Here is a 17,749-nt window from a genome sequence, read left to right on the forward strand (position 1 = left end):
TTATGCGTCTAGACAATTGAAGATTCACGAGCAGAATTATACGACGCATGATTTGGAATTAGGCGCGGTTGTTTTTGCATTAAAGACTTAGAGGCACTACTTATATGGGGTCAAAAGTATTATATATACCGACCACAAAAGTCTTCAACACATATTTAATCAGAAACAACTAAACATGAGGCAGCATAGGTGGATTGAATTGTTGAATGATTACGACTTTGAGATTCGTTACCACCCAGGGAAGGCAAATGTGGTAGCCGACGCCTTGAGCAAAAAGGACAGAGAACCCATTCGTGTAAAATCTATGAATATAATGATTCACACTAACATTACTACTCAAATAAAGGAGGCGCAACAAGGAGTTTTAAAAGAGGGAAACTTAAAGGATGAAATACCCAAAGGATCAGAGAAGCATCTTAATATTCAGGAAGACGGAACCCGTTATAGGGCTGAAAGAATTTGGGTACCAAAATTTAGAGATATGAGAGAAATGGTACTTAGAGAAGCTCATAAAACCAGATACTCAATACATCCTGGAACGGGGAAGATGTACAAAGATCTCAAGAAACATTTTTGGTGGCCGGGTATGAAAGCCGATGTTGCTAAATACGTAGGAGAATGTTTGACGTATTCTAAGGTCAAAGCGGAGCATCAGAAACCATCAGGTCTACTTCAACAACCCGAAATCCCGGAATAGAAATGGGAAAACATTACCATGGATTTCATCATTAAATTGCCAAGGACTGCAAGTGGTTTTGATACTATTTGGGTAATAGTTGATCGTCTCACCAAATCAGCACACTTCCTGCCAATAAAAGAAGATGACAAGATGGAGAAGTTAGCACGACTGTATTTGAAGGAAGTCGTCTCCAGACATGGAATACCAATCTCTATTATCTCTGATAGGGATGACGGATTTATTTCAAGATTCTGGCAGACATTACAGCAAGCATTAGGAACTCATCTAGACATGAGTACTGCCTATCATCCACAAACTGATGGGCAGAGCAAAAGGATGATACAAACGCTTAAAGACATGCTACGAGCATGTGTTATTGATTTCGGAAATAGTTGGGATAGACATCTACCGTTAGCAGAATTTTTCTACAACAACAGCTACCATTCAAGCATTGAGATGGTGCCATTTGAAGCACTTTATGGTAGAAAGTGCAGGTCTCCAATTTGTTGGAGTGAAGTGGGGGATAGACAGATTACGGGTCCGGAGATAATACAAGAAACTACCGAGAAGATCATCCAAATTCAACAACGGTTGAAAACCGCTCAAAGTCGACAAAAGAGCTACGCCGACATTAAAAGAAAAGATATAGAATTTGAAATTAGAGAGATGGTCATGCTTAAAGTTGCACCTTGGAAAGGCGTTGCTCGATTTGGTAAACGAGGGAAATTAAACCCAAGGTATATTGGACCATTCAAGGTTATTGATCGCGTCGGCCCAGTAGCTTACCGACTTGAGTTACCTCAACAACTCGCGGCTGTACATAACACTTTCCACGTCTCGAATTTAAAGAAATATTTTGCTAAAGAAGATCTCACTATTCCGTTAGACAAAATCCAAATTAACGAAAAACTTCAATTTATCGAAGAACCCGTCGAAATAATGGATCGTGAGGTTAAAAGACTTAAGCAAAACAAGATACCAATTGTTAAGGTTTGATGAAATGCTCATAGAGGACCTGAGTTCACCTGGGAACGAGAAAATCAGGTGAAGAAGAAATACCCGCACTTATTTCCAGAAGATACGTCAACACCTCCAACTGCTTAAAATTTCGGGACGAAATTTATTTAACGGGTAGGTACTGTAGTGACCCGAACTTTTCCATGTTTATTTATATTAATTGAATTTTATAATTACATGATTAAGTTTTTCCAACATGTTAAGCAATCAAACTTGTTAAGACGTGATTAATTGAAATAGGTTTCATATAGACAATTGACCACCCAAGTTGACCGGTGATTCACGAACGTTAAAACTTGTAAAAACTATATGATGACATATATATGGTTATATATATAGTTAACCTGATATTATGATAAGTAAGTATCTCATTAGGTATTTTAACTATGTGTATATACATAAAAATGAGACTATTGAATTAAGAAAACTCAAAAACGATATATATAACGATTATCGTTATAACAACGTCTTACTAAATATATATGAATCATAATAAGATATTGATACACTATGTTTAATCATGAAATGATAAGTAAACATGTCATTAAGTGTATTAACAATAAACTACATATGTAAAAACAAGACTACTAACTTAATGATTTCGAAACGAGTCATATATGTAACGATTATCGTTGTAACAATATTTAACTGTATATATATCATACTAAGATATATTAATATATCATAATATCATGATAATGTAAAAATTTAACATCTCTTTAGATATTATAAACAATGGGTTAACAACATTTAACAAGATCGTTAACCTAAAGGTTTCAAAACAACATTTACATGTAACGACTAACGATGACTTAACGACTTAGTTAAAATGTATATACATGTAGTGTTTTAATATGTATTCATACACTTTTGAAAGACTTCAAGACACTTATTAAAATACTTTTACTTAACAAAAATGCTTACAATTACATCCTCGTTCAGTTTCATCAACAATTCTACTCGTATGTACCCGTATTCGTACTCGTACAATACACAGCTTTTAGATGTATGTACTATTGGTATATACACTCTAATGATCAGCTCTTAGCAGCCCATGTGAGTCACCTAACACATGTGGGAACCATCATTTGGCAACTAGCATGAAATATCTCATAAAATTACAAAAATATTAGTAATCATTCATGACTTATTTACATGTAAACAAAATTACACATCCTTTATATCTAATCCATATACCAACGACCAAAAACACCTATAGACACTTTCATTATTCAATTTTCTTCATCTAATTGATCTCTCTCAAGTTCTATCTTCAAGTTCTAAGTGTTCTTCATGAATTCTATAAGTTCTAGTTTCATAAAATCAAGAATACTTCCAAGTTTGCTAGCTTACTTCCAATCTTGTAAAGTGATCATCCAACCTCAAGAAATCTTTATTATTTACTGTAAGATATCTTTCTAATATAAGGTAATACTCATATTCAAATTTTGATTCAATTTCTATAACTATAATAATCTTATTTCGAGTGGAAATCTTACTTGAACTTGTTTTCATGTCATGATTCTGCTTCAAGAACTTTCAAGCCATCCAAGGATCCTTTGAAGCTAGATCTATTTTTCTCATTTCCAGTAGGTTTATCCACAAAACCTGAGGTGGTAATGATGTTCATAACATCATTCGATTCATATATATAAAACTACCTTATTCGAAAGTTTAAATTTGAAATCACTAGAACATAGTTTAGTTAATTCTAAACTTGTTCGCAAACAAAAGTTAATCCTTCTAACTTGACTTTTAAAATAAACTAAACACATGTTCTATATCTATATGATATGCTAACTTAATGATTTAAAACCTGGAAACACGAAAAACACCGTAAAACCGGACATACGCCGTCGTAGTAACACCGCGGGCTGTTTTGGGTTTGATAATTAAAAACTATGATAAACTTTGATTTAAAAGTTGTTCTTCTGGGAAAATGATTTTTCTTATGAACATGAAACTATATCCAAAAATCATGGTTAAACTCGAAGTGGAAGTATGTTTTTCAAAATGGTCATCAAGACGTCTTTCTTTCGACTGAAATGACTACCTCTTACAAAATGACTTGTAACTTATATTTTGACTATAAACCTATACATTTTCTGTTCAGATTCATAAAATAGAGTTCAATATGAAACCATAGCAATTTGATTCACTCAAAATGGATTTAAAACGAAGAAGTTATTGGTAAAACAAGATTGGATATTTTTTTATTGTTGTAGCTACGGGAAATATTGTAACAAATCTATATTAATCATATCCTAGCTAACTTATATTGTATTATACATGTATTCTAATATATTATGTAATCTTGGGATACCATAGACACGTATGCAAATGTTTTGACATATCATATCGACCCATCTATATATATATTATTTGGAACAACCATAGACACTCTATATGCAGTAATGTTGGAGTTAGCTATACAGGGTTGAGGTTGATTCCAAATATATATATACTTTGAGCTGTGATCTAGCCTGAGACGTGTATACACTGGGTCGTGGATTGATTCAAGATAATATATATCAATTTATTTCTGTACATCTAACTATGGACAACTAGTTGTAGGTTACTAACGAGGACAGCTGACTTAATAAACTTAAAACATCAAAAGGTATTAAAAACGTTGTAAATATATTTTGAACATACTTTGATATATATATATATATATATGTATATATTTTTTATAGGTTCGTGAATCGACCAGTGGCCAAGTCTTACTCCCGACGAAGTAAAAATCTGTGAAAGTGAGTTATAGTCCCACTTTTAAAATCTAATATTTTGGCTTTCAAAAAAAAAAAAATCTAATATTTTGGAATAAGAATACATGTAGTTTTATAAATGTTTTACGAAATAGACACAAGTAATTGAAACTACATTATATGGGTGAATGATCGAAGCCGAATATGCCCCTTTTGCTTGGTAGCCTAAGAATTAGTAAACCGATCTATTAATTGACGCGAATCCTAAAGATAGATCTATTGGGCCTAACGAACCCCATCCAAAGTACCGGATGCTTTAGTACTTCGAATTCGTTTTTATCATGTCCGAAGGATTTCTCGGAATGATAGGGGATATTCTTATATGCATCTTGTTAATGTCGGTTACCAGGTGTTCACCATATGAATGATTTTTATCTCTATGTATGGGATGTATATTGAAATATGAAATCTTGTGGTCTATTATTATGATTTGATAATATATAGGTTAAACCTATAACTCACCAACATTTTTGTTGACGTTTTAAGCATGTTTATTCTCAGGTGATTATTAAGAACTTCCGCTGTTGCATACTAAAATAAGGACAAGATTTGGAGTCCATGCTTGTATGATATTATGTAAAAACTGCATTCAAGAAACTTATTTTTGATGTAATATATTCTTATTGTAAACCATTATGTAATGGTCGTGTGTAAACGGTATATTTTAGATTATCATTATTTGATAATCTACGTAATGCTTTTTAAACCTTTATAGATAAAATAAAGGTTATGGTTGTTTTAAAAATGAATGCAGTCTTTGAAAAACGTCTCATATAGAGGTCAATACCTCGCAACGAAATCAATTAATATGGAACGTTTATAATCAATATGAACGGGACATTTCATCATGTTTGTATGTTATATTGATAATACTAATTTTGATATTAATACTAAAAAATAATAATATTACTATAACATTTATTTCTAACTTGTAATTATATTTAATATATTATTATTACAATTTATTAATTATATCATTTTACTAGTTATCTAATGTATAGATTATTTAGTATTTATATATTTTATGAATTTTACAATTTACATGTAATCTTAATTGGATATAGATGTCATATATATATTTATATTGATATTTGTGTATATATATATATATATATATATATATATATATATATATATATATATATATATATATATATATATATATATATATATATATATACTATATACCTATTTGTTCGTGAATCGTCGGGAATAATCAAAAGATCAATCGAATATATGAACATAGTTCCCAAAGTTTTCGAGACTCAACATACAGACTTTGCTTATCGTGTCGGTAACATATAAATGTTAAGTTTAAATTTGGTCAAAAATTTCCGGGTCGTCACAGCGCGGGTCACTTTTACTTGTTAGTATCAAAACTTACCAATTCTTTGAATCTTTGCTAGCTATAGGTTTCTCACAATCGAAGGCAGATCATTCGATGTTTGTATTAATATAAGGATCGACTCATATAGTAGCCTTAGTATATATCGACTCAATCGATGTTTGCATAAGAAGTTTAGTATTATGAATTTAGGACCATTGAAGTATTTTCTTGGCATCCAGGTTGCTCGTTCAACTGGAGGCATTCTAATTAGCCACCACAAGTGCACACTAGATATCTTAGAGGACTGCGGTATGCAAGAGTGTATTACGCAAAAGTCATATGGATCCTGCTACACGTGTATTACGTTATTTGAAAACAACCCCGGAGCAAGGTTTCTTTTCCCTTCGACCGGATATTTGAATCTCATAGTTTGTTGTGATGCTAGTTGGTTAAGTTGTCCTACCACAAAGAGGCAAATACATGTCATTATATAAGCCTTGATGGGGCGCCCATATAATGAAGAACTAAGAAACAAAGTATTGTGTCACGATCATCAGCTAAAGCCGAATATCGTGCTATGACCACACAATTTGTGAGGTAATATGGTTAAGATTGTTGTTAGAAGATTTTGATGCAACATGGGCGGTTGCTACTCCTTTAATGTGTGACAATGATGCTGCTAGTCACATAGATGCAAATCCAGTTTATGATGAAAGAAAGAAGCATGTCGAAATGGACTGTTATTTCTTTCGAGAACGCGTAAACAATAGTGAAATTTAACCATGTTGAATCAAAACAGAGTTGCAACGTGCTGACATATTTACTAAAGCCTTAGGAGCGGATCGTTTTCGTTTTCCTATATATGTTACAAGTTGGGTGTTCGAGATCTTTACACCCTCACTTAAAAGGGAGTGTAGATATCTATCTGGTTGATTTAGTATTCCTATTACAATTACAATTACAATTACAATTATTTATTACTATATAAGTCTGATATAATTGGTTTTGGCAAAGGACTTGTATTCCTAAATAATACTCCGTAGGAGGTAACCGAGATATCAATACCTGTCTTTTGTAATCCAAATTAATTGAATAAACTGCGTATAATCGCTTGAACCAAATTCTTGTATTTAAGATCACCCACTTTGCGCGTATCCCAGAAAAAAGATGGTAGGCCAAAGCAGACGGTAGGTGAAGCCCCTATTTACTTATAAATATATATATATATTTTCATTCACATTTTTTAGATAACAAAACAAACTAAAGCACTAGTAGACGTTTTATACCATCATGTCTCCGGTATCTAATCAAACCATTTGTGTCACCGGCGCCGGCGGATTCATCGCCTCATGGATGGTCAAGTTGCTCCTAGAGAAAGGCTACATCGTTAGAGGAACCATTAGAAATCCAGGTAAAATTAATTAAGAGTTCCTAATTCGTACACAACTAATTAAACAGACTTAATAGTCCGTAACAAATAACAATATGTGTAAATGAATAAAGTTATCCCGATTCAACACAAGTTTTTTACTCAGATTTACCCGTATATCGTTTCCATCCCTTTCACTAGTTAGAACGTGAGACTTTTTCCTTTTGGAACCCCAACCATCATAATATAAAGAGAGTGAAATTTGTCTAATGAAAAATGTTTGTAGTGAACCACAGTGGCCACCGAGTTGCCAATAATTACACCACTCGAGTTCGATTCCGGCCCAAATCGTTCAGGAAGGGAGTGTGATTAGAGGGTGCGCATAATGCGCAATTCACCCGCTACCTCGCAGGTTTACTTTCTATGGGGAGCCAATGTGCTTGTTCATAGGGTTTTTTCTCGCTAATTCGAAAAAAAGTTAGAAGCGTACATATATATCAAGTCATGACTTTGTCTTGAATACTAGGTTTGCTTACATACATGATGTCCTGTTATTATGTAGAGGATCAAAAGAATAATCATTTAAGAGAGCTCGAAGGAGCAAAAGAGAGACTAACTTTATGCAAAGCCGATCTTCTCGATTTTGAGAGCTTACGTGAAGCCATAAACGGTTGTGATGGTGTTTTCCACACTGCTTCTCCGGTGACCGATGATCCTGTATGAACTTAATCCTCAATGAACAATATTTAATCAAACAATAAACGTTTCGAGACTAATTAGTCGAATGTTTATTATCAACTACTAGGAACAAATGGTGGAGCCGGCTGTGATTGGAACAAGGAATGTAATAGTAGCTGCAGCTGAAGCTAAAGTGCGACGTGTTGTATTCACGTCATCGATAGGAGCCGTATATATGGATCCTAACCGGAGTCCTGATTATGTTGTTGATGAAAGTTGTTGGAGTGATCTTGAATTTTGCAAGAACACAAAGGTTTGTTTGATCACTTTTAGTTTTCTTTATACTAACTCCTAAGTGTTTGGGGACAATGACATCATATTATTTGCATTTTCACATTATTTGGTGTAACTTATACATCATCCCATCTGCATGATTCATAATATACTTTTATTAAATGTTTGAACTTCAACTTCACGAAAGCTTATGTATAGACGTTATTTTGACTTGGGTTCACATAGAGACTAAAACGTGAAGTTGTTTATTCACGAGGCATAAAAAGTGGTCATAATCCTCTAGAAACTCAAAGGTATTAGAATATTAGACGCAAAAATTTGACAATTTATTGATAATAATGTTACAAAAGTTAATAACAACTATAGAAAGTGACGAAACGTCTTTTTCTTCAGTTAGTGGGTTATCTTTCACTATATAAAGTTACCAACTAAACCTTGTAAACTACTCCATCATCATTCATCTTGGTGGATTATATTTAATATTAAATCAATAGTATCATATTAATTAATAATAGTATTATATTAATAAAAATATTATAAACTACAAGTATTGTTTTTGTAACATGTACCCATATAACACGTTAAGGTGCATTTAACAAATTCGTAATATTATTAATTTTAAAATTTGTAAATACATACATAAAAAAGTAAACTTTTAATGAAATCATATTTTACTTAGATATCAGCATTTGTTATTAACTCACAGATATAATAAAATTTAGAAGTTAAATTTTCAACTAGAATATAATTTAAAATGTGTATGTTAATTAACCAATTCACTCATTTAACATAAAAACAAATACAAATTTATATCGTAACTAATTACTTTAATTTGCATAATATGAATATTACAGAACTGGTATTGCTATGGAAAGGCAGTGGCAGAGCAAGCAGCATGGGACGAGGCTAAGGCAAGAGGAGTTGACCTAGTCGCGGTTAACCCAGTTTTGGTATTGGGACCATTGTTGCAACCAACTATCAACGCTAGCATTATTCATATACTAAAGTACCTTACAGGGTCAACTAAGACCTATGCAAATTCAGTCCAAGCGTATGTCCATGTACGAGATGTGGCATTAGCGCATATCTTACTATTCGAGACTCCTCCTGCTTCTGGTCGGTACCTATGTGCCGAAAGTGTGCTTCATCGCGGAGAAGTTGTCGAAATCTTGGCTAAATATTTCCCCGAATACCCAATTCCTACCAAGTATGCAAATTCGACTTACCTTATTTCATAACTTATGAATGTTATATTTGTGTCAAACTTATAAAGAGTCCAGTAAGACCACACAAACATTTAACAAAAGCAATACTCTCTAGGTCGGTTTCCTTCTCTTTATTAACCAAACTACTAGTTTACAGGTTGGTTGGTTGGTTGGTTGGTTGGTTGGCTGGCTATTTTATCAACCCCGTGTCAAATAGTGGTACTTTCATTTCGAAAAATTCCGCTAGTCTTCCTAACAAAAGAAGTCAAAGATGTTTTAGTTATGTCCCCATTATAAGTGTCTTAGGTTTAAATTTTAAAAGTTTATATTGTTTAACTTTGACTTTAAATATTTTTATTTATGTTATATGGAATATGATTATAATATTTTATAAAAGCATATAAGATACAGTATAGAATTTCCACATTCTGTCATTCTGTGGACTAAAAATATTGTCACCAACCACAATATCCCTTTCAGAGCACTACATGGCCCCTCGTCATGGGTATCTGGGGCCCAGTTACCAACTACACTAATTTATATGGATTTGTATTAGTTTACATGTAATTACATGTAATGTAAACTCCCTCCGTCCCATATTTATTGTCACCAGACAAAAAACACACAGTTTTAGGAAATCCCACTAACTTCATTTCTCCACCAATAAAATATCTTTTCTCTCCAGATCCACCAATAAAATATCTTCTTTCCTTTCTATTTATGGAAGTGGACAATTAATTTGGGACATCCCAAAATGAAAAAGTGGACAATAATATAGGGACGGAGGTAGTAACTTTTATTGTTTGCTTCTTTTATTATTGTAAACGACATAATTAAGAATGATAAATGGGCCGAGTTGAAACTTGAATTTGCAGATGTAAAGATGAGTCGAAGCCAAGAGCAAAGCCGTACAAATTCTCAAATCAAAAACTGAAAGACTTGGGTCTTGAGTTTACGCCCGTAAAAACGTCGTTATATGAGACTGTCAAGAGTTTACAAGAGAAGGGTCACCTTCCTGTGCAACCAGCCCAGACCGACGAGCACGTTCGTATCCAATCCTAGTAATTTTCACACACCAAAGTCTCTCAATCATATCTATATTTTATGTATCTCATTTGGTAAAAACACACATAATGTTCCATGAATTGACGAGTTACTTGCAATTGTGTAAGATGGACTTTCTGTATCATGCAACCATCTATAAGTATTTTGTGCAACGCGATTATTATAATATCACTTCCCATTAACTTTGAAGTTGCAATTTAGAAAGTAAGTGATCAAAAGGTGGGAACGTTTGGGCTAATAATTAGTTATTAATGGGCCTTTTACAATTTGGGTTGTCTACTACTCAAAAATTATGGATCAAACGATATGGGCCCAAATAAATTACCTTCTCTTCCATTTAAAGAAAGCAATAGTTTAGTTTAGATTTTTTCAAAAATCTCCATCTATAGACATCCTCAGCCATTGGATAATATTAAAAGAAACAGCTTTTTGTTCTTTCTTTTCGAAATCTGGCCTCCAGCAAGACAGGGTGGCGCAAAAAACCATATAGTGCAAGAGCGCTCACATTTTTTAACTTACTCTTGTGTTTTCATTTCAAAATCCAGCTCGCTCCCGGTCTTTAGACCCTTGGCCCGCTTAGAAGTGAATTCGAACCACTGACACAGATTTTCAGTCCTTTGCTCTAAACAACATTTAATGATTAGAATTTACTCACATTAAGATTTGTCTCCATCATACCAAAATATATATATATATATATAGGAGTACTCAAATGAGAACATTCTCATTTATATAAATGATGAGAACACATCTGAACCATTCATATGGTTAATCAATGGTTATGAAATTTTAAGGATAATTAAAATTAACAAAAATTGAAAAGGGCATATATGGGAAATGTCGTCCCTTAAATTTCTCATCTATAATTCGTACTTATCTCAATAACTGCTTCTCTCTCTTACTGTTTCTTCATTATCTATGGTTAATTTCCATGATTACATCTGCTTCGTATCATTCATTCATATAAATCACTATTTGTTTTAAACTTTTTTTTATCCACCTTTAACAATTAAAAATGAGGATGCAACCTTTAACGATTCAATCACTAATGAGACTACTAATGCATCCATTCACTGTATTCAAACGTATACTCCTATTTTAGTGTATCCAATAATTGTGATGGATAGAATTGCATCCGTAAGATTCTGGAAAATAAAATATTCACAACCGTGTAGATCATAAAATCTCATCAATCGATGCATCCTTATTTACTTCGGCGATGATTCATTTAATATGTATGTATCCGTAACTAATTGTTGCATGTTGTAGTGATTGGTAGGGATGGCAATGGTCACCCGATCCAGTGGATATCCACCCGATCCACCCGCTTCATGATGGATATGGATGAACCTAAATGGATATGGATACGGATATGGATGAACTTAAATGGATATAGATGCAAAGTTTCATCCATGGATATATCTATTACCACCCGAAATACGTATACAATTACATAAATATAGATATATGCTTATATATTTACTATTACAGCTTATTTACCGTTAGATATACGTATTGCTTTCAACCATATAATGAAATAACTATAATATATTACAATAAACATGTATATCTAACAAAGTAAACTTACAAATATCATATTTAATTTTTATAATCCGTGTCTTATAATAAATTTAACAAATTTTGTTATATCTTCCACAAAGAACACACTTTTATAGATAGAATTTTTAATATCATGTTATATTAATTTTTTCTATACTACGTTTTCATTTTAATCGCATATTAGAAAATATTATAATATTTTTTTTTATTTTTTTAATATCCATTGAATATCCATTAACCCGCTTAATCCAATGGATATGGATATGGACGGATGACCTGAAACTAAATGAATATGGATATGAATATGGATGCACAAAAATTAAATGGATATGGATATGGATATGACATCACCCGATCCATATCCGATCTATTGCCATCCCTAGTGATTGGTGTAAGCTGTTAATGGCATGTTTACTTTGCATCCATAATTATTGGGTTGAGGATGAAATAACAACAAAAATAATATGAATTCAGAAAATAAGTCGTTTGATATACTGAAATAAATTTTCTATTGAAATTAAATTAGAATTAGAATCTTATATAAAGCAATGTAGATAAAACATAAAAATTAATAATTTATATAACTGGTGATAACTCCTTTTGAAATCAACAAGGTATGGAATATGGAATATGGATTACGTGAAATATGGAAATCCTTAAAATTAGAAGATGCCAAATTACTATTGTATCCTTGTTCTCATTTTATTTAACATGTGAGAATGTTCTTAGGGGATCACTATATATATATATATATATATATATATATATATATATATATATATATATATATATAGTCAAAGGATCCTGGGCGAACTCTCCATGGGAGAGAACCCAGCGAACCACGACCTAATTTTACCAGACATCAAAATCAAGAAAATTGAAAGTTAAAATCGATTGAAACAAGATCCTAACGCAGCGATTATCAACTTCTTTGAAGGATTATACTCCAAATCATCATCGAATTCCTCAATTTCATGATGAACAGTGAAAGAATGATGAAGATGAACTCCAACTTTGATTTTTACGATTCAGTTGTTTTCACACCTTGAATCCTTCACAAAATCTTCTACTCGCTGCTATTGGAACAAGGTAACATCAATTTCAAACATTAATTCGATTGATTTAAGAATCTGCACATTCGATTGAGTAGGTGAATTTTGTAGGTGAACTAAATCTGTATACAGATTGAGTTCAATCTGTACACAGATTGAAGGCCATATGTTGATTCCACCTGTTCGATCAATCTGCACACAAAATAAGCTGAATCTGCACGCAGATTGAGTCAATCTGCACGCAAATTGAGTCAATCTGCACGCAGATGAAGGTCAATCTGCACGCAGATTGAGTCAGTCTGCACGCAGATTGAGTCAGTCTGCACGCAGATGAAGGTCGGGCTGCAACAAGATGAAGGCCAGTCTACTGGTTCTTTCGGTTCTCTGCACCCTCTAGTTCTCCATGGATCCTCACCCTATATATATATATATATATATATATATATATATATATATATATATATATATATATATATATATACTTTAATTTTTCATTTCGAGATGACAAATATATTGATGAATATGTCAATTCAAAACTATCTACATATTATGGGTATAGCTATCTACATATTATGGGCAACTATACCGGACACCTAAGTTTTGCCATTAGTGGTAAAACGAAGATAGAGAGCCCGCGCTTCGCTGTGGGATAGTTTTGGTTAGTAAAAAAAGGTTAACGGGCCGGTTAACGTTCGGTTGATTGAATGGTAAAAAACAGTTAACGATCGGGCTACTAAATGTTTAAAAAATAAATGAGTAAAAAGAATGATAAAATGAAAGTAATAAAAGCAGAGGCGGAGCCAGAATTGAGAGATGAGGGTGACTTACTCGATAAATACATATTATATTTATAATTTTTAAACTATTTTTTAAAGTGACAATTGACTGTTTGTCAATAATATTAGTCTTGAACAAATGGGCCGCCTAATTTACAATTTTTTTGGACATAGTAATACATTTGAGACTTGGTCATAGAGAGAGACTTATAATTATTTGGGCAAAAAGTACAATTGAAATTTGATCTTTATTTAGGCCTTAGGGGAGGCTACTCTGAATAAAAGTATAATTAAAAAAAGTACATCAAAATACCCCAAAGTTGAGAGTATTTTTTATATTGTCATCATGAACAGAAAATCTAATCTCATTTAGTGTATTAGTTAATTACTATCAAAGTTTGGTATATACAGTATAATTTGGTAATGTACAACTTAACTGATTATTGGCGTTAAGCAACTTAAAATGATCAAATATAAAGTAGTTTTAGCTTCATAATATGCGAAGTCGCAAGTATTAAACTAGTGATTAATTAAATTATTACTGTATAATTATAGCTTTCTCTTTTATTAATTCCTATAATACTTTTACCTTTATTAAAAATATGTGTACTTGCATATATTAGAATATAAATATGGTCCAGCCCGATTGTATGCATGAGCTCGGTCCATTTAAGTTTAGTATTAGGGTGGATGTATTTGTACTCTATAAATATCGTTCAATGTAATCATAATACCTACGGGGGTTTCTATTATTCTACATCAACCTTAATACTAAACCTAAATGACCGAACCCATACATACATGCGGGCTGGACCATATTTATATTCTAATAGCATAGGGTTCTCATTATTACAAGCTCGCAAGGTCATGAAAATGAGTTGAGCTACTCGTGAACTATTCAAGCTCGGTTCTTTAAAATTTCGACTTGAGCCGAGCTTAAGTGAAATTGACTCGAGTTTTAACATATATTGAAGATCGTTTAGTAAATAACCTCGAGCTTGAGTTTCTTATAATGATTTCGAACGCGTTCTCGAGTTCAAACGAGTTTTTTTTATTTATGTTAGTTAGTTTTAGTTTTTTGTAATTATATCTATCATATAATTACACAATTAACTATTATATATATATATATATATATATATATATATATATATATATATATATATATATATATATATATATATATAATCAATAATAGCAAATTTTATTTATACGGTTAATATTTACGCAAAAATATAGTATCATAATTAAATAACATAACAACAATAAAACACATTATCATTGATTAACGAGCATAGACGAGCTAAACTCGAGTTTTAAATTTCAAATGATTCGAAGTCAAGCTCTTTAAATTTTAAACAAACCGAGCTCGAGCCTGTCAATTTAGGGCTCGACTCAACTCGTTTATACCCATAGTACAAAAACACTTGCCATGAAATAGATACACGATTGCTGATTCAGGGTTATGGTCTTCACTAGGAAACAAGCCCACTCGAGTTTATTTATCAGTAGGTACACGATTGTATAATTAGCTTGGTCAGAGTTGATCCCTCTCGAGAACTCCTTAACGCGACCTCATTATGTGGTTGACACGAAGATCTAAAAGGATCCGAGCTCGAAAAGTGCAACGAGGTGAGTTAACCAATGGATTTGATGTTTATGATCGGAATGCGTTTCGAGCTTGGATTGCCAAGGCAAATGAGTATGCTAGATTTAAGTTTAGAAGTAGGCGTGTCTTCTAAAGCATGTGTTCATATATCACGTTGAAAATTGTATGTAGGGAGATTGGATATTACGCATATCATTAATATGCATGTAAGTAGTAGAGACAAGAAAAATGTAAATTGAAATGTTTATTGCTTAAAATAATATTAATTTTGTGCCATTCCTAGTTGCTCGCTAGGATTTATTCAAGTTTTAATAAAATTAACTGTTAAAAGAGATATATGGATGTAACTATGTTTGTACGACATACTCTCCATGTATGCGTATGTGTAACTCCTATGAGGTAAGTATGAGATGTGTTGCAATCGAAGATGGTGCATCATATTCTATCATAGCCAACTTTAGAATAACTTTTGAACGTTCTCATGTGTTTCTCTCTACAATTTATAAGCTCCCTTCCTTTTCATTTTTGTTTTCACTCCCACTGTATCCTAATTAAGGATGGCAAAAACCCGTACCCGATGGTAAAGAAAATGAAAAAAATTCACCCTCACGTAATTAGCAGATGAGTCGAAATAACAAAAAATTTCAACGGTCGGGAGGGACTGTCCAAGCAAAAAATGTAAACTATGAGGACTACCAGTGCAAATAAAAGGTTTAGGAACTCAGATTATAATTTCATACAAAATGTAGGGACTATCCGTGTAATTAATATTCGTTTTTTTGTGACATTTTGGAACAATCACAAAGGGGTAAATTAGGGATGGCAACGGGCCGGATAAGGGTCGGGTAGGTAATCCCGACCCCGAACCTAATTAAGAAATCTCGTCATAAACCTGGATCCATACATGATTGGTCCCTATTTACTTACTAACGGTCGACTTCACGAGTTTCCCCGCGAATGCTGGGTCTCCATTATGTTATAATAATTAATATACTAATATTATCATTTAATGTGCATGTATCATCAATTTATATGCGTGCATCATCATTGTTAAGTCCATTTTATAGATATGATTTGTTGTATTGCATCCTAGTTGTTCCCTTATTGTACATGGTGAGTATATGATATAAATTAAATACTCACCATCTCCTCACTTACACCCTTAACCTTCATAACAAACTCCTTCCCCTTCACCTTGACACACACACACACCCCTTACCAACTCACTCACACATGTAACCATTACACTTAATAAAATTTGACACTTTGAATTGTATTCATCTTCATTACTACTGCTACTGTACCTAATCTTAAACTTCATTACATCATCATCTTCATCACTCATACATTGATATACATATCAATACATACATATACTGTAGTGTCCCGACCTAATCCATCTGGACGAAGTCTTCAACATTTGGTTTCATTGCGAGGTTCTGACCTCTATATGATACATTTTACAAATATTGCATTTATTTTTAAAAGACAAACTTTCATCACATCGAAAGTTGACAGATATGCATCTCCTTTCATAATATATCCAAACTATGAATGACTTAATATTAATCTTGATGAACTCGACGACTCGAATGCAACGTCTTTTGAAATATGTCATGAATGACTCCAAGTAATATCTCTAAAATGAGCAAATGCACAGCGGAAGATTTCTTTCATACCTGAGAATAAACATGCTTTAAAGTGTCAATCAAAAGATTGGTGAGTTCATTAGTTTATCATAATCGTTCATTTTCATCATTTTAATAGCCCACAAGATTTTCATTATCATTTCTCATAAATATAATCTCATATCAGGCATTTCGCACGGCATAGAGATAAAAATCATTATTCGTATGGATTGAACACCTAGTAACCGACATTAACTTTAATGCATAGAATATCCCCAAACAGAACCTCTCGTCTGTATAATTATAATCTCGAAGTACTAAAGCATTCGTACCCCGAATGGGACTTGTCAAGGTCCATAGATCTATCTTTAGGATTCGCATCAATTAGGGGCCATTTCCCTAATTCTTAGGTTACCAGACTTGAAGGGCGATATTCGGTTTAATAATCCAACCATATAATGTAGTTTCGATTACTTGTGTCTATTTCATCAAACATTTATAAAAGCGCATGTATTCTCAGTCCCAAAAATATATATTGCAAAAGCATTTAAAAAGGGAGCAAATGAAACTCACAATACGATATTTTGTAGTAAAATATGCATACGACGGAACTGAACAATGCTAGGTTGGCCTCGGATTCACGAACCTATAATATTCATATATATATATATATTAAAACATATACTTGTAATCGAACAAATATATATATTATTATTATTATT

General features: G+C 32.6%; 1 protein-coding gene across 1 annotated transcript; it reads left to right on the forward strand.

Moving 5' to 3' along the window:
• Positions 1 to 6,818: 6,818 nt before the first annotated feature.
• LOC139866064 (cinnamoyl-CoA reductase 1-like) lies at positions 6,819 to 10,571 on the forward strand. Its single transcript, XM_071854190.1, has 5 exons — positions 6,819 to 7,202; positions 7,723 to 7,877; positions 7,966 to 8,151; positions 8,987 to 9,339; positions 10,213 to 10,571. Exons 1-5 carry the CDS (start codon positions 7,082 to 7,084, stop codon positions 10,397 to 10,399), a joined length of 1,002 nt encoding a protein of 333 aa, XP_071710291.1. The 5' UTR covers positions 6,819 to 7,081; the 3' UTR covers positions 10,400 to 10,571.
• Positions 10,572 to 17,749: the final 7,178 nt, after the last annotated feature.

Source organism: Rutidosis leptorrhynchoides, chromosome 9 (genome assembly GCF_046630445.1).
Source record: "Rutidosis leptorrhynchoides isolate AG116_Rl617_1_P2 chromosome 9, CSIRO_AGI_Rlap_v1, whole genome shotgun sequence".
In the NCBI taxonomy this organism is placed as follows: domain Eukaryota; kingdom Viridiplantae; phylum Streptophyta; class Magnoliopsida; order Asterales; family Asteraceae; genus Rutidosis; species Rutidosis leptorrhynchoides.

What these genes read in the sequence shown, in the direction of transcription:
- LOC139866064 (XM_071854190.1), top strand. Translation starts at nt 7,082, where the DNA reads ATGTCTCCGGTATCTAATCAAACCATTTGTGTCACCGGCGCCGGCGGA. An exon ending in CTCCGGTGACCGATGATCCT is followed by an intron (nt 7,878 to 7,965) that starts GTATGAACTTAA and finishes ATCAACTACTAG; the next exon opens with GAACAAATGGTGGAGCCGGC. An exon ending in GAATACCCAATTCCTACCAA is followed by an intron (nt 9,340 to 10,212) that starts GTATGCAAATTC and finishes TTGAATTTGCAG; the next exon opens with ATGTAAAGATGAGTCGAAGC.